The sequence below is a fragment of the Micromesistius poutassou genome (assembly GCF_964030765.1).
Source record: "Micromesistius poutassou genome assembly, chromosome: 21".
NCBI classification, from domain to species: Eukaryota; Metazoa; Chordata; class Actinopteri; order Gadiformes; family Gadidae; genus Micromesistius; species Micromesistius poutassou.
The window spans coordinates 7005636-7030635 of NC_140291.1; the positions used below are offsets into that span (position 1 = coordinate 7005636).

A 25000-nucleotide genomic window follows, 5' to 3' on the forward strand; every position below is an offset into this window, starting at 1 on the left:
AAACATTTTATTATCATTGACTATTTTTGTCAGACGCCGTTACCCAAAGCGACTCGGGGATAAATGCCGTTAAAGAGCAGATGGCAGCATCCCCCTCAAGGACGCCGGCAGGTAGACAGCAGACAATGTTTATATGGATCACAGTCGGCATGCGTCGGCTACAAGGATCTTTCCGCTGCTGTTCCCAGCCTCCCTTTGCTCTGTCCCACATCGGTTGGGATGGAACACAACCTTCCGGCTGCCCGAGGCGTAGCCCAACCCTCTCATCCCCACAACCAGACACCCATCAAGGCTTCAACCCGCACTGCGCAGGCCTCCTCCATGGCGCAGTGCTTCTAGCCCATCCAGACTACCACGCTCTCTCCTAAAGACCCGACAGGCTTCCGGCGAACAGACGACAGCGTGTGAAATAGACAGAGCTGCTCCCCCTGAGCTCCCCCCCGCCACCCACCGCCCACGCTCGAGAAAAGGGAAAAAAAAACACTATTAAAGACGTGGTCAGGATGTCTTTATTAGCGTTATCATGGATGGTTAGTGCTGGGGGGGGGGGGGGGGGGGGGTGATGATGGTGTACTCCGAGGGGAACGGCAGGAGGAAGAAGTAGCACTTTGCTAATGAGCGCTCAGGATGGAGACTCCCTACTGCGGGGGAAGCGGAGGAGTCCAACTAGCCTTGACAGTGCTCATTAGACCCAGTTCTGTTTATAATGGAACAATACGCGTATAAATAAAGAGGAATGTTCCCCTTTCCTTTGCCAGCGAGGGGATAGGAGCGTGGAGTGGGGGCGGGGGGGGGGCTAAAGATAGCGGGGAGTTTGCTGGTGGGAAATGCTGGAACTAAAAATGATTTTGGCAAGCGAAGACGGTTGGGGACATAGGTGGTGCGAGATAGAGAGATGTTGACAGAGAGAGAGAGAGAGGTACATTGAAAGAGAGAAAGGTAGGGGGACACAGAGACGAGAAACATCTGGGGGAGATCGGGAGAGGGATTGAGACACAGAGTGGTTGAAAAGGAACAGAAAGAGATACTGAAGGAGAGATGGTGAGAGAGAGAGAGAGAGAGAGCGAGAGAGAGAGAGAGAGAGACAGAGAAGCACGATACAACAGGGCAAGAGAAAGATAGAGGCACTAGAGAAGTGGGGGAATGGATCTGAGATGAAGTGCAATGAGTAGTAGAGGGATGCGGGTATCCAGCTGTGCTTCTGCAAGACCAGACTGGAGTTGCATCAACTCAGAAGCACACACACACACACACACACACACACACACAGCCTCGCCCATCCCAGAGCGCGGGCCTAAGCAGCAGCCACAGCAGTGTTAGGGCATGTGTGTTGTTCTCCAGCGTGCCGCCCCAGAAGGCACCCTGGGGACGAGGTGGGGGGGGGGGGGGGGTCTCCTGTGGTGTACCCAAACACCAGCTGAGCTGCACTCACTGCTGGGTGACAGCAGTTACTGAAATGGATGCTCTCTGTGTTATCAGCACTATTTTTTTGAACGCAGCTTGTTCGTCTCACCCGGTCGTCCGGCGATCGGTAGGAATGCGTTTTAAACATTGTCTGACTGTTGCCTTTCGGAGCGGGGGATTTAGCACAACCAGCCAGTGAGACTTGATCCTTTCATCACAGAGCGCTAAAAGAGGAGAGGTGTGATCAGTGTGATGCCGATGGTCCCAAACAGAGCCCCTTTAAACCAGAACGCCGCTAACAACGCGGCTACAGCCAGGAGCTAACAGCTCATCTACTGCCAGCCGCTAACCAGTCCGGCTACCACCGGGTGCTAGCAGCACACGTACAGCCATTTCGCTTACCGCCGGGCTACAGCCGGGGCTACTAAGAGCAAAGCTACAGCCGGGCGCTAACGGCTAAGCTACAGCCAGGCGCTTCCCACTCAGCCACAGCCAGGCGCTAAAGGCTCAGCTACAGCCAGGTCACAGTGTGGTGGGGGAGCGGGTCAAGAAAGCAGTTGCTGAGAGAGATTTTTCTATTTGTCATTTTTCAAAGCAGCCAGTGAAGAGAAGGGGTGGGGGGGGGGAGCATGGAGGAGAACAGGAGGGGTACCTACCTCCTGATGCAGAGAGCAAGGTAGTAGCGACAGCCAATCACAGGACAGAGTAAAGAGGTGAAAGGTGAGAGGTCATGGAAAGAGAGAGAGGAGACAGCACACAACATGGTAGAACCTCTGCTACCTTTTTTTTTTTTTAAGATAAACAACACAGATCGAGCACATACACATATTACCATGACGACACAGTGCGAGTAAGACCGAGAGATAGAGCTGAGTTAGAGAGGAAAGATAAACACATGCTGGAGGGGAGAGGAGAGGCGAGGAGAGGAAGAGATAAGAGGAAAAGTGAGGGGGGGAAGCAGGAGGAGAGGAGAGGAGAGGCGAGGAGGGGAGCAGGAAGAGAGGAGAAGAGAGGAAAGGAGGGGAGAGGAGAGGAAAGAAGAGAAGAGAGGACAGGAGAGGAGGAGAGGAGATTAGATGAGAGGGGAGAGAGGAAAGGAGATGCGAGGGAAGAGGAAAGATCGAAAAAGGAGGCGAGTAGAGAGGAGGATTATTGACATCGACCAAACACTCATTCAGATCTTAACATGGAACCCTGCATATGCTGCTCACTAAATTAGTGTTTTATTGTATGATCACATGACAAATATCTCAGGGAAGGGGGGGGGGGGGGGGGTGAGCTTTTCTTAAATGATTGCTCATACCTAGCTTCAAGAGCCATCCTTCTCTGTCAGGGTTGAAGAATGTGTGCGTCAAATCGTTCCCATCATCCTCTGGGATTTTGAATGGCTCATTCTTGATGCTGTCGTATAGATTCTGTGGGGACAGAGGAGTGAAAGAATGTCACGTGGAAGAATGAACACACACACACACACACACACACACACACACACACAGACACACACACACACACACACTGACACATGACGGATATAGATTATGGAAATTACAGAAACATACAAGATATTCATCTGAGGGAAGCCCAAGGGAATGCATATGCACACACAGTCCCAGATGGAGAACGGCACACAATACTCTATATGCAATTACAGGTACACAGGTATGCTTGTAATTAAACAACACACACACACACACACACAAAAAGGTGTTTATAGAAAGTGGAAAAACATCCTATAAACCCGTTAGAATTCTGAAACATACAACACACATCAATGCTTGCAAATGCCATCTCTATCTCTCTCTCTCACACACACACACACACACACACAGAGGAAACTTCTATAAACATGTACAGAAACACACATATTCATACATAGCCATGTCAATGCTTGCACATTCGTCACACACACACACACGCACGCACGCACGCACGCACGCACGCACGCACCACACACACACACACACACACACACACACACACACACACACACACACACACACACACACACACACACACACACACACACACACACACACACACACACACACACACACACCCACTCATTAGGGGGCCTCACCCGGAGCAGCTCCTCTGGCAGGTCGCCCCCCTCGTTGATGCCTCTGTTCATGGAGATGAAGCGCTCCACGGGGGGCTTGTCGCGCACGTTGGGGTTGTGGAGGCTGGTGTTCAGCATAATGATGGCGAAGGATAACACGTAGCAGGTGTCTGGAGGACGGGGACAAGGAGGGGGGGGAGGGGCGATGACATAGTCAGGTGACAGCAGGGAGCACGGTGAGATAGGGAGTGAGAGAGGGAGAGATAGGGGGGGAGAGAGAGTGTACCAAGAATGAGTCATTCGTTTCCATCTGTTCCCACTCTTCTTGACATTTCATCTCTCTCTGTCATTCTCTGTCTCTCTCTCTCTGTCTCTCTCTGTGTCTCTCTGTCTCCCTCTCTCTCTGTCTCTCTCTATCTCTCTCTCTCTCTGTCTCTCTCTGTGTCTCTCTGTCTCTCTCTCTGTCTCTCTCTATCTCTCTCTCTCTCTCCGTCTCTCTCTCTGTCTCTCTCTGTGTATCTCTGTCTCCCTCTCTCTCTATTGTCTGTCTGTCTTGACTTCTTGAGAATGGCGAGTTGGAAATCTTACAAACAGCCACAAACACACACACATACAGTCACACAAAGACAAACACGCATAGACACATGCGTCTGCACACACACACACACACACACACACACACACACACACACACACACAAACACACACACCTTTCTCTAAATAATACATTCCTACCTGTGAGTCGTCGGCTGTTTACATAGCAAAATCAAGGCTTTAATTTGGCTTACTTTAAGAAACTAGGCTTATCCTTTATCATAAGTCTTGCATATGATTCTTATAGCACAACAATTTCACCACCACGGTTACATATGTTCCAGTTTCTTTGTCTTTTCCTTCAGTTCTCTTTCGCATTTTAGCAGGATGTTTCCCAGCTAAATCGTATGTTTGGAGCCTGCAGGTGGACCGCAGAGGGGATCAAACCCTGAGCCTTTCAGCTCAGGAGCCGGTACACCCTGGCCTCTACACTACCCCGCTGCTCTCACTCTCCCGCTGCATTCTTAACATTCACTCTGCTCTCCTGGGACTACCTCGGGGTGGGGGGGGGCACTACTTCCTGTCTGAGCGAGCGGGGGGGGGGGGGGTTAACGGGGGCGTCTGGGGGTCTGACCTGTGGACTGGAAGACCCCGGGGTTACACTGGCAGTAGCGAGAGGCGAATGCCTCCATCATCCGGTCGATCTTCTGGGCCTCGCCGGGCAGACGGAAGCTCCACAGGAACTGACTGCAGCAGAGAGGAAGAAGGACTTTATCATCCGGGCCGACGCCGTGGAAAAAAAAAAAGAGGTCCTCGCGTAGACACGAGGGCTCGCATGGACGGGGAGGGCTGGCTTAGACATGAGGGCTCGCATGGAATGAGGGCTCGCATAGACACAAGGGCTCACAAGACATAACAAAATGCAACGGTTTACGCTCCAAAGGAAAACAAGTGCCGTGGAAGGTCCTCGGTTAATCAGGTACAGCCCCGGCATGCTTGGCTGGGATGCACCCTCAAAACAAGACGGAAAACGGAGCGAGAGGGAGGAGGAAGACCAAAACAAAAGGATGAAGAATATGACAAAGGAACAATAACAGATCGGACCGCTTGATGGATGGCAGAGAGGCGTTGGAAGAGGATGAAATGGAAAGAGGAGAGTGATATTTAACTTTAAGTGGCAGGGGGTAGTCTAAAGGAACCACACGAGGGGGGACACGGAGACTACAGAGAGCTCAGCGGCTTCTGGGCCCAGAGGTGAGCGTTCTTTAGACTGACCGCAGCGCCTGGACCAGGTTGAGATCGGCAAACTCATGCAGCTCCACAAACGCCTGGAGCACCTGGAGGTTGAAGTCATCCCTAAGGGGGGGAGAGAGAGAGAGAGAGACAGAGAGAGAGAGAGAGAGAGAGAGAGAGAGAGAGAGAGAGAGAGAGAGAGAGAGAGAGAGAGAGAGAGAGAGAGAGAGAGAGCGGCATTTAATCAGAATCAGCTGTGTTTTCTCCAAGGATTCCGTTTTTTTGCTCTGAGGCAATCCAATACTTCTGAAGTCTCATTTGCATCGATTTTTCCCATGTCAAAAAACAAATCAACCAAACACTATTTAAATTTTCCCCCCTCTCTCAACCCACACCTCATCGGTCACGCAAACAGTCCCTGAACCCCCGTGGAGAATACGGTGAGGGGCTCTGGGAAGATGTAGGAGGGCTAATGCAGCATGACTCCAAGATCAAATGTAGACTAAGACAAGGTCTCCTGTGTGGAGGATCCCTGCAGCCTGTCCACGGCATTCCTGCCATAGTTCTGCTCTTTGGGAAGACTGGCAGCATGAGGCTGTGTTGTGAAGTCTGGATGCAATTTAATGCAAATGCAATTCACACACACACACACACACACACACAAACGCACCACGCGCACGCATTCTTCAAATTTTCAGTGCACCTAAGGCTGTGACTGGCTATTTAGGCAGACACACACACACACGCAGACACACAAGCACACACACACACACACACACGCGCGCGCTCACTTCCAATCTTCGTATACCTAAGGCTGTGTGGGCTCTTTAAACATGGTGGATCAAAGGGCCTGTTGGTTCTGACGAGAAGCAGCCAGCCAGCCCAGTCAGCCACACAGGCTGGGCAGTGTCCAGTGTGTGGTGGACTGGACCGATGAAGGTCTTCTTCATGGGTTTTCCTTCAGAACAGTGTTTGTTTAGCCACCAGGCATTGCGTTCCGGTTCCCCCCCGAAACACACTCTTTGTATTGTGTGTGCCGTCGTTGCCAATCTGCACATGGCAGCCGTGCAGCACAGGAAACACGCTTTCATGGATATTTTTATTGAAGACAGAAGACCGTTTTTTTGTTTTTTTTTATGTGTGTGAGGAAAAGAGAGGAGAAGGGGGAGGGGGGTGGTTGGGGGGGGGGGTTTGAGGAGCTGGAACTTGGCAAAACGTCCTTTTTGTTTTCAGACCACAAAAAAAAGACGATAGCGAATCCATCGAGGTAACGGCTTTCATTTCGACTTAACGTTTCAAAGGCAATCGTTGGTTTGCTTTGCTTTGGTTCTCCTGCTTGTTTGTGTGTCTCCGGAGACCGGCGGCTGTCTGTGTATACGGTGTCCTGGGAGGTTTGAGTAAGTCTGCGCAGGCAAAATAGTGTTGTTTACACCGAGGGGGCTCGCAGTAGACAGGGACGACACACGTAACATAACAAACGGATTAGAGCGTGGCGTGTTTCAATGTCTCACAGATGGACACGCTTTTCATTATAGTTCAAGAGAAAAAGGAATACATCTATGTTGATGGTGTGCATCGTTCCAGATATGTCATCCGCGTTCATATACTATTACTACAACCACAACACTATTGTGACTCACGTTGTCTGCCGATGTGGAATACAGAAATAGTTTACATTGGTTGCCTACACTACAGAAATGCATATGAAAGGAGGTTAGCATTGAAAAAGAAGTGTATTCAAAACGAGAGCAGAGCAAGGTGATTTCAGCGCTGGGCTCCAACCCCCCCCCCCCACCCCCTGAGATTCTCTCTTCGTTTGATCCAGTCCCCCACTCTCCTGCCCTCCTTCGTCGGCTGTCCCTCCTCCACATCTGCCCCTCTCTCACTTCTCCTCGCTTTCTCCCCTCTTCCAGATCCCCCCCCCCCCCTCTCTCTCTCCCTCTTGAAGATGCAATTACCCAGCGTGTAATGATAGGTTTCAAATGCTGGCATCGACTCAATTAGTGCTAATTAATGAGCAGGGGTCCCTCCACCAAGTTAGTGCAGCCCTTTGATGATCGACCACTTGAGTGAAGCTTCAATGAGGACCACCACCACTCCACCACCACTACCACCTCTCCACCACCACCACTATCCCAGTCCACCGCCAACACACACACACACACACACACACACATGCATAAACAAATAAAAACCAACACACAAAGGAGTCCCTAGAGTACCAGCCTCCTTGTACACACACACACACACACACACACACACACACACACACACACACACACACACACACACACACACACACACACACACACAAACAGACAATCAACAGACAGACTTCATGAGACTCATTGAATAGTCTTCTTAGTTGCATTCGTTCCTTTAAACCAACCAAGGTCCCATCAGCTGGGCGACGTAAAGTAGGCCAACTGTCACCCGGGTTGTGCGTCAACTAAATCATAATTTCACAAATATACAATTTTAAACAAATGAAAATGTCATTCATCATCAGACCGCCCCGTCAATCTCCGAGCTTTCCCCGTCCAAAACTAAACCTCAGATTAACCCTCCGAATCCCGGGCGGCATCGCTGACTGTGCACTTGACCGCTTAATCCGACCGTGAACCTACAGATGTCGGCAGGCGGCTTAAACAGCCGGCACATCGTCTTATGTGTCCCTGTTCTTTTTTACGAGCCATCGGTGGGGGGGGGGGGGACCCTCTGAGGAGGCCCCCCCCCCCCCCCCGACACCCACGTCGCCACCCGAGAGCGACGCAAATCTACCGCTTTCATCCCCGAGGTGGGATCCATCTGCGGTGAGTTCAGCGGGCCGCGAGAGCACTGGCGGGGGTTTGCGGTGAGGGGGGGGGGGGACTTTGGTGAGGGGGGGAGGAGGGGGGTGTGTGTGAAGGGTGGGTCTCTTACCTCTCCCCGAGGTAGTCCCCGATCACAGTCTTGTTGAGGCCCTCTCCCTTGTAGAGGAACTGGGAGACGTCTTCTGGGGTGTGCTGCAGGAGGTCGTTCTCCAGGAGGAACTGGATCCCCTGGTGAGGGGGAGGGAGGGGAGGGGAGGGGAGGGTTAGGGGGAGGTTGTTAGTGGTCATCAAGGTCAGGGATGCAGTGGAACTGTAAATGCAGTCAAAGCGAGGAGACCCCCAAGGGCTGCACTGGAATACTGACTAAAACCAGAGGACTAAAACTAGTATATATTTATGTTTCTTTAATTACTGTAAAGTATTTTGTATTTCTTCCTTGCACACAGAGATACATTCCTTGTATGGGTAAATATAAATCACAATCAAATTCTACCTTTTTGGGATCCATGTTGAATTTCTTCCTTCCCATGGCAATCTGTTTGTTTCTTTGTGTTGTTTTGCTGTTGCACAAGAAAAAAATTATCATCAGCCTAATTTATTCAGCGGTCCCAAATGGCAATGCAATCAAGGCCATACAAACAATATTCCTCACCATCATTACCGTTGTAATTACAGTGCCAGTTCAAGCCCTGTTCACATACACAATCCATTACGGTATTGATAGTGCACAGGTACAACAATGGCCGCTTCCTGCCGCCCATTAGCTTGAAATATGTCCTCTAAAAGACCCAGACACACACACACACACACACACCTGAATGAAGTTGATTGATGGGTACATAAGTCACCGTGGCCTTTGGCTGGAGCTGCACACACACTCATACACACACACAGAATCACATACAGTACACACAAACACACACACCTGACAGCACAACCTGCAGTGACTTATGTACGGCAAAGAGTACTGTACATTCAGTGTGGTTAATTGCCCTCGGGGCAATAATAGCACACGCAGACTGTGATTGATCCATGGACATGAGCGTCAATAGGTCAGGGCGTTTAATGCGCCCTCTAATGTGCCTCCAGGCGCAGGTCAGACCGAGCAAGGGACTGTGCCACATTGCATCAAGTTGTTAATTGATGCACACACACACACACACACACACACACACACACACACACACACACACACACACACACACACACACACACACACACACACACACACACACACACACACACACACATGTACAAGCACACAAACACCTGCACACAAACACACACACACTTTAATATTAAAGAACCGATGTACCCACCTCTCTCCAACACATGTGAGCTGCTCAATTTCCGTCATGACTTCTGCTATCTCGAACTTCAACCTCTGAGAGAGAGAGTCATAGACAGAAAGAGAGAGAGAGAGTCATAGACACACAGAGAGAGAGAGAGAGAGAGAGTCATAGACAGAGAGAGAGAGAGCGAGTCATAGACAGAAAGAGAGAGAGAGAGTCATAGACAGAGAGAGAGAGAGAGAGTCATAGACAGAGAGAGAGAGAGAGAGAGTCATAGACAGAGAGAGAGAGAGAGAGTCAGACAGAGAGAGAGAGAGAGTCATAGACAGAGAGAGAGAGAGAGAGACAGAGAGAGAGAGAGAGAGTCATAGACAGAGAGAGAGAGAGAGAGTCATAGACAGAGAGAGAGACAGAGACAGAGAGAGACAGACAAACAGACAGAAATGTTCAATAATAAATAAGATAAAGACGACAATATGAAAGTAATAAAATTCCTTCAGCCGTGTGGGCATAAGACGGGTGCTTTCACACATCGCCATGTTTTCATTTCAGAAGATTGACATCAGAAACCAGCCCACCCCCCGGCAGGCGCTCTGCTTCCTACGGGAAGAATCTGCACTGACTGATAAGAACACAATCACAGTCCTGACATGCATAATGTGCACATTGTGCGCATGTTGCCCACATCTCAGGTACAGACACACGGCAGGTATAGACACACACGCAGCCACACGCACACACACACGCGCACACACCCAACCTACTTCAATGTCATCGAGCAGTTCCCGTTTCCTGCGCCTGATATTTGACAGCTCATCTCTCTCCTCCAGTGACAGGTCCTCGGGAACTGTAAAACACACACACACACACACACACACACACCATAATGAAATATATCACATGATTTATCACATGTTACGACCAACATAGCACCCCATCCACCATCCTGCTGCGAGGACCTGACCTGGACCCATAAAGAAGGGAGATGGATGACATACACCCTCCTTAACAGACCCACCAAGAGGCCGATGACCAGGACAGGGTCTCGAATGTGCACCATTTTGTAAGCGGACGTGGCAGTGGTAGTCGAAGTAGCAGTGGTGGTGTGTTCAAACGGAGCAGTGACGGAGGCTAAAATAAACGCAGTTCACAGGAAGTGTCCCGGTTTCTTGCCTTGTGACTCGCGGCGGTGTGTGTGTTGCGCCGGCTCTCTGCCCACAGTGGCTGCAGCAGCACACACATCAGAGAGCCATCTTAATGAACCGCAGAGTGCCAGGGAGAACCCACAGCAGCTTAATTATTCCACTTGAAAGTGTTCCCCCCCCCCCACCGCCCTCCCACCCAACCCCATTTAAAAACCAGGCAAAGACGCTATTTATAAAAGCCAATCCAGATTGAATATCTTTTCATTAAAAAGTGAAATTTTCCTGTGAATTAACACAAATTCAACCCTGAAGTTATGGGAGCCATGAAGTCTATGGGTGTGTGTGTCTGTATGTGTGTGATTGTGTGGGTGTTTGACGAGTTTGTGTTTGACGTGTTTGTGATGGTCTTATTTCACCAAGATCGCTCTATCTTTCCCCTTGATTCGTTCTACTCTTCCCTTCTCTCTCTGTCTCTATATGTCGCCCACCCTCTATAGCTCTCACTGAAACCCATCCATCCATCCCACCCTCTCTCTCTCTACACAGACCAACCAGTTAAGACTAGCTCTTAAATCTTCCCTCATTAAGCTATCCAAGCGAGGCCCCACTCTGTGTTAAATTCCTTTCACGGCCTGATGACACATTTTTATCATACTATCATACTCTCAGATCTGCGTCTACAGTTAGCTTAAGGACACACTGACACTCCTGTGTGCAAAATAAGAACTGATCCTCCCTTCAGACATTGATGTTTTGCTAATTGGTGGGGAAGAGAGAGAGAAAGTGAGAGAGAGAGGGAGAAAGCGAGGGAGAGAGAGAGAGAGAGAGAAGCGTGGAATCAACCCATTTTTTAATTGGACAGAGATTTCGTTACGGGGGAGACTCTGGGTCAGTGTAGCCAAAAGTATTGTCATGGAAGTGTTTCGCAGTAACTGAAAGACAAAACGGCTGTTCTAGCCTGGTTATGCAACGTACTATTGTACTATACAATACTTCACTGTGATGATGTCAGGTGGAGCGAGGGTGGGTAGTAGGTTTCCTCTAATTGGTGACTGTTCTTACTAAACAATGGAGTGTGTGTGTGTGTGTGTGTGTGTGTGTGTGTGTGTGTGTGTGTAAGTCTGTGTGTGTCTGTGTCTGTGTGTGTGTCGGTCTGTGTGTATGTGTGTGTGAATGACTGGATTGTGGACGACCGAGATTGAGATCCATGGCATAGAAATAGAAATGTTAATTACTTCTGGGTAACCTCAGGGTACCTTGCAGCGATTATGCAACGGTTAACTGCTGTGCCGCTGACATTCAATTCCCCTTTAAAACAAAAAAAAGTATCATAAAAAAGAGTGAATGGTGTCAAAAATACACGGCGGTAAGGTGTCTGTTAATTATTATGACACTGCGGGGGACCCTTCTGTGCTGTAATTATGTTGAGATGATGAAACATTAGTCCTTGATTTATTAGCTCATTAGAGGAATAACATTACAGTTTCCTAGTGCAATATTTGGATGGTTTTGTGTAACGCGTCTCAGGTAGTGGTTGGGACTACAGAGGCTAAACAGACGCAGGGGTTAAAAGGAGCACCATTCGTGAACATCACTGCGGTGTGTGTGTGTGGATGTCTGATGGCTGGTTTAAGCAGCCCCACCTGGCCGAGTCTGATTGGACTCTGGGGCCGGATGAGGCTACACACCTGTTGCACATTAAGTAATCAGTGTGCACAGGTTAAACCAGCCGTCACCACACACACACACACTCAGGGGTGAGTTCTCATTCTCCTACATGGCAACATGGAGCACCAGGCCACGTGTCATGTTCAGTAGGGTTGGGAATCTCTTGGCACCTCACGATTCGATTATAAAACGATTATCGATACATCTCGATTCAACAATTTTTTTAATGTAGATTTCCATGAGGAATTTTCCAAAATCTATATATACATCTGACTTTGCAACTGAGTTTGCTAATCACTTCCTACTTGTGTGATGATCATTAAAGACAATCAACAGATGAATTACCTTATCTAATATTTTATATTAGATAAAGTCGGTTCTCTGCGCAGGCAGAAAGGAGTTTTCTGTAGCGCTCTGCAGCAGGCAAACAAATTTAATAAAAAACTGAAAAAAAAAAGATATACAGCATATTAAATTTGTTTCCGATTGTAATTTTTTCTGCATCGAGACGGAATCGTTCTAGAGAGAATCGCAATGCATCGAATAATCGATTATTTTTCCCACCCCTAATATTCAGGAGACCTTATAATAAAGCGGCCCCAACACCAGCACCCTGAGTCCTGTGAGGAGGCCGGAGAAGACACCTAGGTGGACGTAGCCGCCACCAGGAGGCGTGTAGCGGTGTCGTTGCTACAATCACGATGACTCATTATTGAAGCTGGGGTAGGCAGTTTGGATAAACCAGCTGGAGTAAGCCTGATTTTGAAAGTGTCCAACTGAAAGCCCTCCCTCTAAAACCACTTGATGGAAAAACATGACTAGTTAGCTTCAGCAATAGGTCTGCCTAGCCTTGTGGAAGACTCCATAGGAAGGCCATCCGATAGTTTCATTCAGGCCAAGTTTTTTCTTCTGTTGTCAGAGCATTTTATTTGATTGCCGTCGGGGATGTAAAGACAAATTCGGCAAATCGGACAGAAATTGCTTCTAAAATAAATGACTTACTCTAGCTTTAATATAATCAGAAGCAGGAGATGGTCGCTGATAAAAGCATAGCTTCCATTAATGCCGTACTTAATCTGCCATAACCCAGGCCTTGTTCTCTCCATCTTCGTATGCTTGGCTGGGGCCATAACAAGCCACCCAATAGCAGGGAGTGTACTGGTATTAATGGATGTGGTCTTCTGTCTGCCTGGTGGTGGTGGTAAGGGGTGGTCCTACTACCAATTAGCTTATTAGCACCCACTCATCCCTCCTGGGAGTCCCATGGGCCTCACTCAGGAAATGAGTTAAGAGTCTTTAGTCATCTGACACACACACACACACACACACACACACACACACGTAGACATAGTCGCTTGCTCAGTGTTGTTATCACACACACACTGGCCAAAAACCACCCAGACAAGACAGACGGTAGGGAATGACTGGAAAAAGGCCACAAGTAAGCAACTACTCCTGTTAGTCACCACGGTTCAAAACCATAAAAACATCCACACTCCAACGACAGTCTCTATTAACATCATTTATCTGCGTCGTTTCTCTACCGGCTCCGACGTGGGTGCTGGGTGGAGCGCCACAGAGCTGGTGGTCACAGTATGGCTAGTCAAGGCGCCGGCATGCATTTCTCGGCTTAAAATTAATTCTTAACAGACTGTAACAACGTCACATGCGCGAGACACCGCATCTTCTGGTACAATGTAAACAAGTAAAACATAACAAACCGTGACAGATTTGATTCAGGGGCATACGTGTTGTGGACGTTCAGAGTGAGTGAGTACGAGCGGGTGGCTGGTGTTAACGCGGTAGAGAAGAGCCTGCCAGACACTCCAGACGTCCCGACACGAGGACCGCAGAACACACCGACACTCCAGTCATTCCTCAAACCACTCAGAAGAACCAATCCCCCACAAAATCCTAAGTAATTCCCCCACCCACTCCTCACACCCAAAACTATCAAATGCTCAGCACAACCATTCACTGACCGCCGGGGGCTTTCAGTGTCAGGGTTATTGATGGAGAGAGTTGGATACATTTTAATCACACACACACACACACACACACACACACACGATTATACATCACCACTTTGTCCTGACATTTCCATAATTATTACTATTCTCTTCAAGTACCACGTAGACAAAATGAACCACATACTTTAGCTACTTGTTGCGAGAAATAACAAAGAGGAAAAAAGGAAAAGTCCTCTGCTCCTCAGTGAAACAAGGACTCCACTCACCACGTCCCTCACAAGTGGGGAACAGTGCTTGGAACATCAGCGCTCCTGTGCTCTCTAGTAGAGCCCAGGCACCAGGCCCCCGGTTCAGCAGACTCCTGTGAGTGAGTCCTGGAGGTGGACAGGGGACTTTTGACCTGGTGAGGTATCTGGTCCATAATATAACTTGGTTATCCAAGTTGGGCCCCGGATAACCACACTGTCTGTCTGGCCGCCAGACAGACAGTCAATCAAGTAGGTTGCAGGAAGTGACTTCCACTTTAAAGCCTAATCTGAGGCCTGTTGCCCCAAATGACTCTAATTGTACCCTGACACACAGAGAGCCACTGTATGCATCAACAGTCAAACAGATCTCATAATGAACAATCTTGCTCTTCCTCTTGCATAGTGGACCAGCTGGCACTAATCTGGTATGCAACCCCCCCCCCCCCCCCCCCATTTACACACACACACACACACACACACACACACACACACACACACACACACACACACACACACACACACACACACACACACACACACACACACACACACACACACACAGCTCTACAAGCCCAGTATGAGCCCGGCTGTAATCCAGCGGAAGTGTGATGTTTGCAGCAAGGAGACAGATGTTCCTGGGTTTTTAACAGACATGGCTACATTCGGGGGGTGGGGGGTCCTCGTGACAACCCTGATCAGCTGGGCGCTATTGGGTCTGGAACTAGAGAAACCATCCCCCCTCCCACCCCACCCCCCTGCCTCCCTATAGGTGAATGAACCCTAGAAGCCAGAATGCTTGAAGACTTGAGTCGAAGTGAGGCAAGCTGAGGCCCTCCCGCAGGCTGAGGAACGGGATGTCCCGTACGGGCATCAGAAGGTGTACGTCGTCACACCCTTTTAGTCTTTGTGTGCAGAAGGCAGCGGCATGGCAACTAAAGGAAGAATGTAATGGGAAGGGTTTTTTTTATTATTGTTTTTCATCAACTGAAGCATTGAAAGGATAGTCCCCTCATCTGATCATCATCAACCGTTGGCATGGAAATGGGAGAAACGGGAGAGCATACTTTTTTATAGGGGATATATCTAGGCCTATATATATATATATATATATATATATGACAGAATGGCACAACGGCATAATGGCAATAATCAATGAATGGGGTCATCATGTATGCCATTTAACTTCCAACACAATTACCTCTCTGCAGCATCTCTGTATCCATTACGACGACATAAAGGCATCTGCATCAACAGCATACGAATATGGATTTTATTTGGGGTGGTGGATATCGGGGTGGTGGGTTAACTAAACCAGAGGATCAAGAGGTTGGACTTGGTGGCTTTAACACAGCATGCAAAAAACTGACCAGTCGAGGTAATAGTTTCCACAATCACATTTCTTTGATTTAAGATATGCTGAATTTGTGAGCTTCAGCAAAATCAGAGCACAGGTGTGTGTTGAGAAAGAGAGAGAGGCAAGTGAAGTTCAGTTCCTCAGCATACTGCCAATACTGGATTCCACCTTCATTCCTCTGTCTCGGCTACTCTGGCTGCTGCTTCGGGCTTTTCTTTGGTCTGAACAAATAATAGAAAATATTTGGTTTTAAAAGAAAAGAGTTGCTTTAAAGGGATAGCCAGTGTTTTGTTCTGGAGACATTGCAGTCTTTTTCGTTTTTCATACGTATTTTCTTCTTCAAGACGGGCCTCATAAAGTGAATCTAATTCAGCTTTTTTGCATTGGGCTGTTGGCAGAGAGACTGTGAAAGAGGTAATAAAACCAAAACCATCCCAGACTGATCACACAGAAGCTGTCAGTACAGAGGGACAGCCCTGAAGGTCAGTGGGAGCTGGTATTTTATCATTTACTTTGAACCGAACACCCCCTCCTGAAATTGACACGACAAGAATGGAAATGTGCAGTCGGTGGCCTGTTTTGTCCTGCTGGTCTGAGGATGTTCTTGTGATGCTTGGCAGACCGTCGGACTGCAATAACACACGTCTCTGGCTGTCCAACGCTGATCCGATCTAATGAGAAACCTCTGAACAAACCTAGCAGGAATCTGCTCCTGGTGTTATGACGGCTGAATGCATCTTGCATTGGCGCTCCCTCTCTGTGTCTACTGTACGCTGGTTCTGGCTCCGCGTCGGTGTTGATGGCAAGGGTGCTATCTCGATGAACTACTGAACTGCGGGATGTTTTCATATGTTGGAAATCTCATGCTATTTATTCATTAAAAATGACAGCTACTGCCACCTGTGTCAGCAGCCGCCAAAAGACTTCCCGTACAGAAGCAGGTTACGGGCTGCAAGTCACTCCAGGGGATAACTGAAAACTCAAAACGACACACTGTGAGGGGAAAAAAGACAATAGAGAGATCATTTGTTTTTTCGGAAGATATTGTGATGAGAAAGCTGTGGGTGTTTAAAGAGTTTTGCGCTGCATTCCTGTGTTCCCCAGAGTGTTGTGGTCCAAGATATACAAGCTCCTCAGCCTGCAGGCAGGCTCTCTGGATCCCCTCTTCATGGCTGCGTGAGGAGTGAGGCCGAACCTCCAATCGCTGCTTCTTCTTCTTCTTCCTCCTCTTCATAGCGAAGGTGTGAATTACTGCCCCTTACTCCCTTTTCCACCATACTGCTATACTTCTTTTCTTTTTTCATTTTCCATTCCCGCTTTCATCTCTGCTCAATTAATTTCTCCCCTCATTCGTCTCCCTCTCGTTTTAAACCCCTCTTGCCTTCAGTTCATCTTTTTCATCTATCTATCTATCTCATTGCAGGTATAATATATTAACGAGTAACAGTTATAACTATTGCATTGTCTGGGAGCCAAAACCAATAACGCTGGTACAAACCGATATTCTTAACCAGTCGTATCTGAACAATGTGTTGGGATCTGCCAGGCAGACTAACAGCCCGGCCCCCACCCTTCTACCCCGCACCCACACACCACAACCCCCCTTCTCCCCCTCCCACCAAGCCGCCGCCATGGTGATGGCAACACGTAGGGAAGCCTCTGCAGACTGTCTTTTAATCAGGCCCATATGTCGTTTTAGTCAGGCTCCCTTGGGACACCTAAATACTGTAGTCCATTATATTATACCCCTCAGTCTATTCAGATGCCATGCCATGACTTGTTGCCACACACAAAAACGTGTGTGTGTGTGTGCACGTGTGTGTGTGTGTGTGTGTGTGCGTGTGTGCGTACACGTGTGCGTGCGCACATGTTTGTGTGTGCGTTTGTACGTGTGTGTGCACGTGCATGTGTGTGTGCGTGTGCGTTCGTACGAGTGCTTTAGTACATACGAGTGTGAGTCTTCACACGTGGTCAAATGTGAATGTGTGTGTGTGTGTGTGTGTGTGTGTGTGTAATGTTTCCATGTAATGCTACAAGCTCATAAGCTGCACGGTGGAAAAGACGAATGTTTTTCCTCCACTCCTCGAGTGTCTAAAGCCCGTAGGATGGACCCCACAAGAGCCCCTTTACTAGACTCCTTTTTATTGAGCCCATTCACTCCCATATGTATAAACATTAGGACTAGGATTTGTCAGGTAAAGAGCACACCACCAAAACACTAACAATTAGCATGAGGTAAAGTGAGCCAACGATCAGGAGTGTGTCTGAGCCCAGGGCCCCTATAGGCTTTTACTGTGTACACCATTTGCTTCACAAATCCTCTGCCCTGTAATGTCCAACATTTGTAGATATTCATCTAGGTTTTTTGTGTTGTATACAGGCCTGTTTGGTGTTATACACACCTATTTCACAGCGACAGTCCCAGTCCAAATATATCCATGTGACTAACAGAATATCTAATGTTTGGTCATTCAGCGCCAAGCCCTGGCGTTCAGTGGACGGGTTCCAGCCAGACATTCCCAAGTACCCACAGGCCGACACCTACAGAACCAGTTCAGCTGCCTGTCAACATACCCCCGACCTCCCCCACCACCCCCCTCCCAGGGCCACAACAAAGACTCTGGGGCTCCCCAAAAAAATCCCCCCCATCATCCCCCCCCCCCCCCCAGAAAATCCCCCTCATAACCATCAGGCTCCAGGCGACCAGACCACTAACTTGTTCCTTCATGTCATCTGAAAAATCACCAGCCCGATGGGCTTGGGTTCCATGCCCACCGGGGGAGGTTCAGTTCGGATCACTTTGTCAAAATGACGCCCACTCACTTCCAGAGGAGAAGCTTTTAGGGTTCGATTCTAGGGAGAGAAAAGGACTGTCACAACATTATTTTTTGAATGTTTTTTCTTCACACTCCCTAAGACTAAAAAACACTCAAATCACAACTGAACACAGGAGAATGAAGGGAAACCACTGTTCCCACCTTAGCTTTATTTTCTCCCACGCTAATGGCTGAGGAAGAGTCAAGCCTGTTGATGGACATATGGAGACAACGAGGTTATCACTGGGCTGACAGGATACATGGCCGACTAACCTTCCTCCACACACACCCCGCCCCCCACCCCCCTCTGCCGACGACGGCCGGTCTGTGTGTTTACCTGCTGCTGCTCTGACGTGCGAGGTGAGCCAAATAGAACGCCCTCGGCTGAAGTCTTCGTGCTTTGGCCAATTCCCCCCCGAACCGTTGCTGTGCGCGTGTCGCTCAACATTTTTCCACTCCGGTCCAGTATACAAATCTGGCTATAAATAGACCTGCTATGAGCAATAAAATACACTGAGGGTTATAAAGTCCCAGGCTGATTTACATCCATGGGGCGGGGGGCGGGGGGGAGGTCTGCTCTGTGGCATGCTAAGTGAGTGGCGAAGCGCCACTCCTAATTAGGAAATGCAGTAAACATCCCATAATCAACCCACCCCCCCCCATCCAATAACCTTACGTTCACTCTCACATGGCCAGGTTCTTCTTTTTACTGTAAACATACAATGGGTTGTTGTGCTTGTTGTTTTTTTTCTCTCCCTGCAGTCATAACATAGGCTTAGAGCAGCGAGCACAGTAGACTCTGCTCAGCGGTGGCAGCGGTGGTTAATGACTGTGTGATCTAATCCTATGGAAAACAGTGACGTTGAAAAACCCTGCTTTTTCTATCCCTGCTTCTTGATGATGGAACAGAGACCCTCTGATGCAGAATAAATCATAGCCTGCCTTGGAAAGACACGCACACATGTGACATTCAGGGTAATGTATAGCCTAGTTATACTCACACACACACACACACACACACAATTGACCCACTGACTCATACATTGGAATACACTTGTTCTCACTTTAGCAGAGATCAATTCGTCAGTGAAACACTTGCCTGTTAATAAAAAGCAAGTTTATTCTGGTTTAAAGACTCCCTCGTAGAAACCGTTTGTGTGTGTGTGTGTCTATGTGTATGTGTGTGTTTGTGTGTGCGTGCGGGCACAAACATGCACGCATACGTGCACGTGTGTATTTCAATATGCAATAAAGGCAGAGACCCAGCGACAGGAACAGAGACAGAGCGACATACAGAGTGAGTTACAGACAGAAGGATGAGGAGGAGATGGGCCGGGCTAGATCTAATGATGAGTTGTTTTAATTATTCATGCCGCATGTGCATGGCATCATTCATCCAGGCCCCCATCACATCCTTCCTCCAGTTTGTGCATCATGGCATGCTAATGCATCCCTCAGTGCCCACCACTGTCTCTCGGCAGGCACAGGGCTCACTGCTCACTCACAGCCACGCACACTGTGAACATACATCGAAATTAAAAAAAAAAAGCAAACACACACACACACACACACACACACACACACACACACACTCCTTGGGCAGTTTAAGATGGGTCTATGAGTGAATCATAGTACATTTCAATGGCGAATGCATGGTTAATGCATATTCACACGTCAATTCACGCATAAATGTGTTGCATTGATTCATTTGTATATATGTTTTTTAGCTTGCATTGATTACCAACAAAAGCTCGAAAGTAGTCCTCATTTAGAAAACGCTGTGAGCAGCAACTAATCAACTCAATCGTGGTTTTATTGCAGAGTAAAGCAGAAACTCTCTCCGGGGTTTTGTTTTCCAACAATGTAGCGAAAAGAAAGACGATATCGATCGACTGCTTTAGTTAAAGATGTCATTGTAAAAGGTTTAATTATGTTGATGGGATTAGCCTGAAGCGACTAAACCGTGTCTGACCTATACAGCGTTAATCAACCGCGCATCACCACGTGCAAAAAGAACCAGTTTAACATTTACAAAGGTGACAATTTATGTCACGTTGACATTGACGTGTGACATATAGGATTTTTTTTTTTTTTTTTAAGGGACGACTCATGTGAAATCTCAGAAGAAAAACACGCCACAGGCTGATAACAGCCGAGATTATGAATTAAAATGCCCCACAACATCCATGGTACTTAAACACACTTATGTTGGTCCCTGGCTGTTCCATCACTACCATCCAGCGTCTTCAAATCGCTCACAGTTTAACTGTCATATAGTATCTAGGTGAAGAAATCACTTGCAAATCACACGAGCCCAAAGGGGCTGTCTGTGGTCTCTTATCAGCTTCTCCCATTTGCTGGACTCGGGGGTCGTGTGGGATACAACTTCAAAGCCTCACAGCATCGCTGCATCAAACAGAACTGACGAATATGTAGGCAGGCTACCCTCGACTAAATAACACACACACACACACACACACACACACACACACACACACACACACACACACACACACACACACACACACACACACACACACACACACACACACACACACACACACAGCGTATGTTCATAAATAACACTGATAAGGGAGACATGTTAAGTTGAGTATGGTCTTTTTTTTTTTTAGGTATGATGACTCGCCGCCTGTGATAATTGCAGGATTAACGATCTGATATACGTATCTGCATAAAACAGCCAGTAAACAGCTGAGATTGTGAACCCTTTTCTCTTTATAAGAAGAAATGGCAAACAGTTGCAGCCACCCATGCCTACGCATACAGCTCCTGGCTCTTTCGTCCCTGCACACCTCCCCTCACCACTGACAGAGGAGGGAGAAACACCGAAACAACATTGGGGGGAAAAAAGGTCTTACCCTGATTGTCGTCATCCATTGCAACAGCTGTCCGGGCAATAAAAAACGCGTTTTCTATTACGGGGATCCTTTATGATAATAAGCCTACAAGGCAGGAGGGATGCTCGCAGTGTGGGGATCACAGTCGGAGTGGACTAGCAAGCAACTGTCATTACGTGAATCACTGGGTGAATCGAAAGTGTAGTCCTGAACGAAGGCGAACCGATGAATGCCAACGAACATATAAATGCTAGATATCCTATTTGCCTATTTGCCTAATGTGGAACACCAACCGACTGCCATGCAACCACTCCGCATCCAAGCAGGCTCTCGTATAGACCGCATTCACATCGGCTACACTGCGACCATTGTCTACGTCACTAAACCCCGCCCGCAAAACAAACCATCTCTCTCTCTCTCTCTCTCTCTCTCTCTCTCTCTCTCTCTCTCTCTCTCTCTCGCTCTCTCGCTCTCTTGCTCTCTCTCTCCCGCTCTATCGCTCTCCCTCTCTCTTTCACACACACACACACACACACACACACACACACACACACACACACACACACACACACACACGCACGCACACACACACACACACACACACACACACACACACACACACACACACACACACACACACACACACACACACACAACCCTCTCTCTTTCTCTCTCTCTCTCTCACACACACACACACACACACACACACACACACACACACACACACACACACACACACACACACACACTTACACACACAAAGATATAATAGCATATCTTATTGAATATATTTTGATAGCAAATCAATAGCAATTCCATTTATTTTTTTAAATACAAGAATAAAAATAATGGCTGACTTTTACTATGTGCTTAATGTAATTCAATAGGCTACTTTATTGACCCCTGGGGAAGTGTCTTTCATCCTGCCCACCCTCCATCGTGAGTTCAGAGGTTAAAGGTTAGGGTCATCCCCAGAACAGGATGCCCACCGACAAGGGTGAAATCTTGGCTGAACAAAAAACGTATTGCTTACTTTCACACACTCCCGAAGCTGGGCAAAACAATTCATGGAGCATCACACAATATATAGTAAATCCAGGCGTTTGACAAGCCATGCTAACCCTCGCTCATATTTACGGATCCTTTGTGGCATGCAAGCCTCAATACAATCTGAAGTATCGCTGAAGTAACCTCATCCAGTGAGACCAGCTCAGTACTTTTCTCCTATAATATCTGCTTACTATCTCATTTTCTTACAAAGAGATTGGCTCTCTTTGTCAATGGACTGCATTTTGCATTTACTTTGCCTAACATACACCCCTCCATACACAAATTCACACACAGACGGTGATGTCAACCAAGGGAGGAGTTAGGGTTAGGTGTCTTGCTCAGGGACACCTCAGCTAGGAGGAGCCGGGGATCAAACTAGCAACCTTGCAGTTGCCAGGCAACCCTCCCTAGCTCACGAGCCCCTGGCATCGTAATTGTTATTGGCATGTATTGTCCTGCTGTGTGACCTAACGTTCCCCTACATGGATTGATACAGTAGTTACAGGTTGAACACAACCCAGTTTCTCCAACAACCAATTGAATAGAAATCCCAGCACAGAATCAGAGCTATCAGGAACTGCATCAGAGCTGATGATGACTTAATGATTGGTGATGTGTTCGGAAAGTTTTCTAAATCTTCCATCACCATGCTCGCGGTGACGACATCTTCCATGGATGTTTCAACCCACAGGAAGCCCCACTTCTCTGTGCTGGGAGAGGGGGTCGTGTCCATTCAGGCCCGACCACACCCACGTGACGTCAAGGTGCATGGCGCTGAACGCTCACTGACTCACTGAGAAAGGCTCCTGCCAGGTACGATCCAGTTCAGTCCAGTTCAGACCAGCAGGAGCCCGGTGCACAGAGTGGCGTGGTACAGGAAGCATCGGCACACACAGTCCAGCATCAGGAATAAAGGGACTTCAGTCAAAGGCCTATTGTGTTGTCACCACGGGGAAGAAAGTTACTGGAAAGGATGTGATTTTGAAATGGGTTCCAGTTGGCCATCCCATGCTGTACGGCTGGGTGGAGCTAATGTACCGTATTTATGTCTGAAAGGGCTTTCATCTGAGAATGCAGCTGTAATAGTGCATATAAACATGATTCATTCATTGAAACGGATGTTGAATTGTAACGTTGAAAGGATACATTAATTACATTTCGTCAGAATTCCCCTCTCATGGTTCCATCTACAGGAACCTGTCAACTGTCATAGTCACCTCACACGTCCCTTTCATCTGCGAAAGTCAAGTGGTTTCTATTTTTATCATACACAATGTGTGTATGCGTGTGTTTGCATTCTTTTCCCATAAGCACACAACCATCACCTTGAGAATGTGTTCATTGTCATACGCACGGGTCAATATGTGCGGCCGAGGTCTGGTGCATGTGGAGAGGTTAGTACACATGGTCAAAGGTGAAATGCCTATCCCCTTTACAGCCTGCCTGAGCTGTTACGCAACAGTTACGGGAAGATGGTGGCCGCTCCTGACCTCTTTCCTACATTACCATTGGTTCAAATTTGTGGAGCGAGTAGAGTGGAGTCTATTTTGCTATGACAACGATGTCAAAGGAATTGAATTGACACTGGGTAACACTTCTTTAGCCATGAATATTTTCGTGTGTTTATTGTGCACCCCTTTTGAAAAATGTGTATTTGATTCCATACAAAAACAATGATGAAAAATAGGTTAAAGAAATGTACACAGGCCTACATCAAATTATTGTGAGGTAAAAGAATAAGGGTTGAGGATAATGCATTTGTTAGGAGCGCACATTAACAAAATGTCGCTCCACAGTTGTTTGCCAGTGATAATGCGGTCTAAGTTTTAGTGTTTTGTTTCTCAGAATAGAAACGTAGAAATGACTTGAGTGTGTTTTACTACAAGGCAGGGGGGAAAAACAGAGACGACTCCAGAGCTCATTTGAGCCTTGATAGTCTCTTGAGGTCCCCCGATGGGCTGAGATATACAGCTTTCCACCCACAGGCTGAAAACCCCTATAGTTGGACTTAAATGGGATGCTCTTATGGACTTATATGGAGTTTTCACCATTAACTGTTCAAATTAAACTTTTTCCATTAACCCCTCACTCTGTATCTCTGCTTGTCTCTGTCTCTCTCTGTTCTCTCTTAATATATATATATATATATATATATATATATATATACATATTGTTCTTCATCCTGCTCATATGAACTCTTTCTTTCTTTTTTTCTTCCCCCCTTTCTTTTTCTCTTTCCTTCTTTATTCCCCTTTGTTTTGTTTCTCTCTTCCTTACTTTCTTTCTTTTAATCTGACATACTTCTTTCTCTCATTCTTTCCTTCTTCCCTTCTGTTTTCCTCTCTCCCCTGTCTTGTCTCGTCTCAAACAATCGATGTATTCTTTCCACTTGGTCTCCCTCTCATCTTTATCTCATTATTTATTGGTCTCCCCGCATGCAGCTCCTCTCCAGCGCGAGGCCAGGAAAACACACGGTGAGCTCTGCCACGGCTGGCCGGGGGGTCAGGGTCATCGCTCAACGCTCACTACAGCCGGTGTCAGACCAGGACTTTTAACGCA

The 25000-nt window shown here is 47.7% G+C and overlaps 1 protein-coding gene across 1 annotated transcript in view; it reads right to left on the minus strand.

Moving 5' to 3' along the window:
- The window catches only part of cyth3a (cytohesin 3a), a 26436-nt gene extending 4783 nt beyond the window's left edge, over nucleotides 1-21653 (minus strand). The window contains exons 1-10 of the mRNA XM_084485576.1: nucleotides 21413-21653; nucleotides 10097-10179; nucleotides 9360-9424; nucleotides 8534-8600; nucleotides 8150-8268; nucleotides 5270-5350; nucleotides 4629-4741; nucleotides 3482-3630; nucleotides 2708-2819; nucleotides 950-966 (exon numbers count right to left, since the gene is read on the minus strand). Of these exons, the coding sequence (XP_084341702.1) occupies nucleotides 950-966; nucleotides 2708-2819; nucleotides 3482-3630; nucleotides 4629-4741; nucleotides 5270-5350; nucleotides 8150-8268; nucleotides 8534-8600; nucleotides 9360-9424; nucleotides 10097-10179; nucleotides 21413-21431 (825 nt within the window). The 5' untranslated portion in view covers nucleotides 21432-21653. The remainder of the gene's footprint in view (nucleotides 1-949; nucleotides 967-2707; nucleotides 2820-3481; nucleotides 3631-4628; nucleotides 4742-5269; nucleotides 5351-8149; nucleotides 8269-8533; nucleotides 8601-9359; nucleotides 9425-10096; nucleotides 10180-21412) is intronic.
- Nucleotides 21654-25000: the final 3347 nt, after the last annotated feature.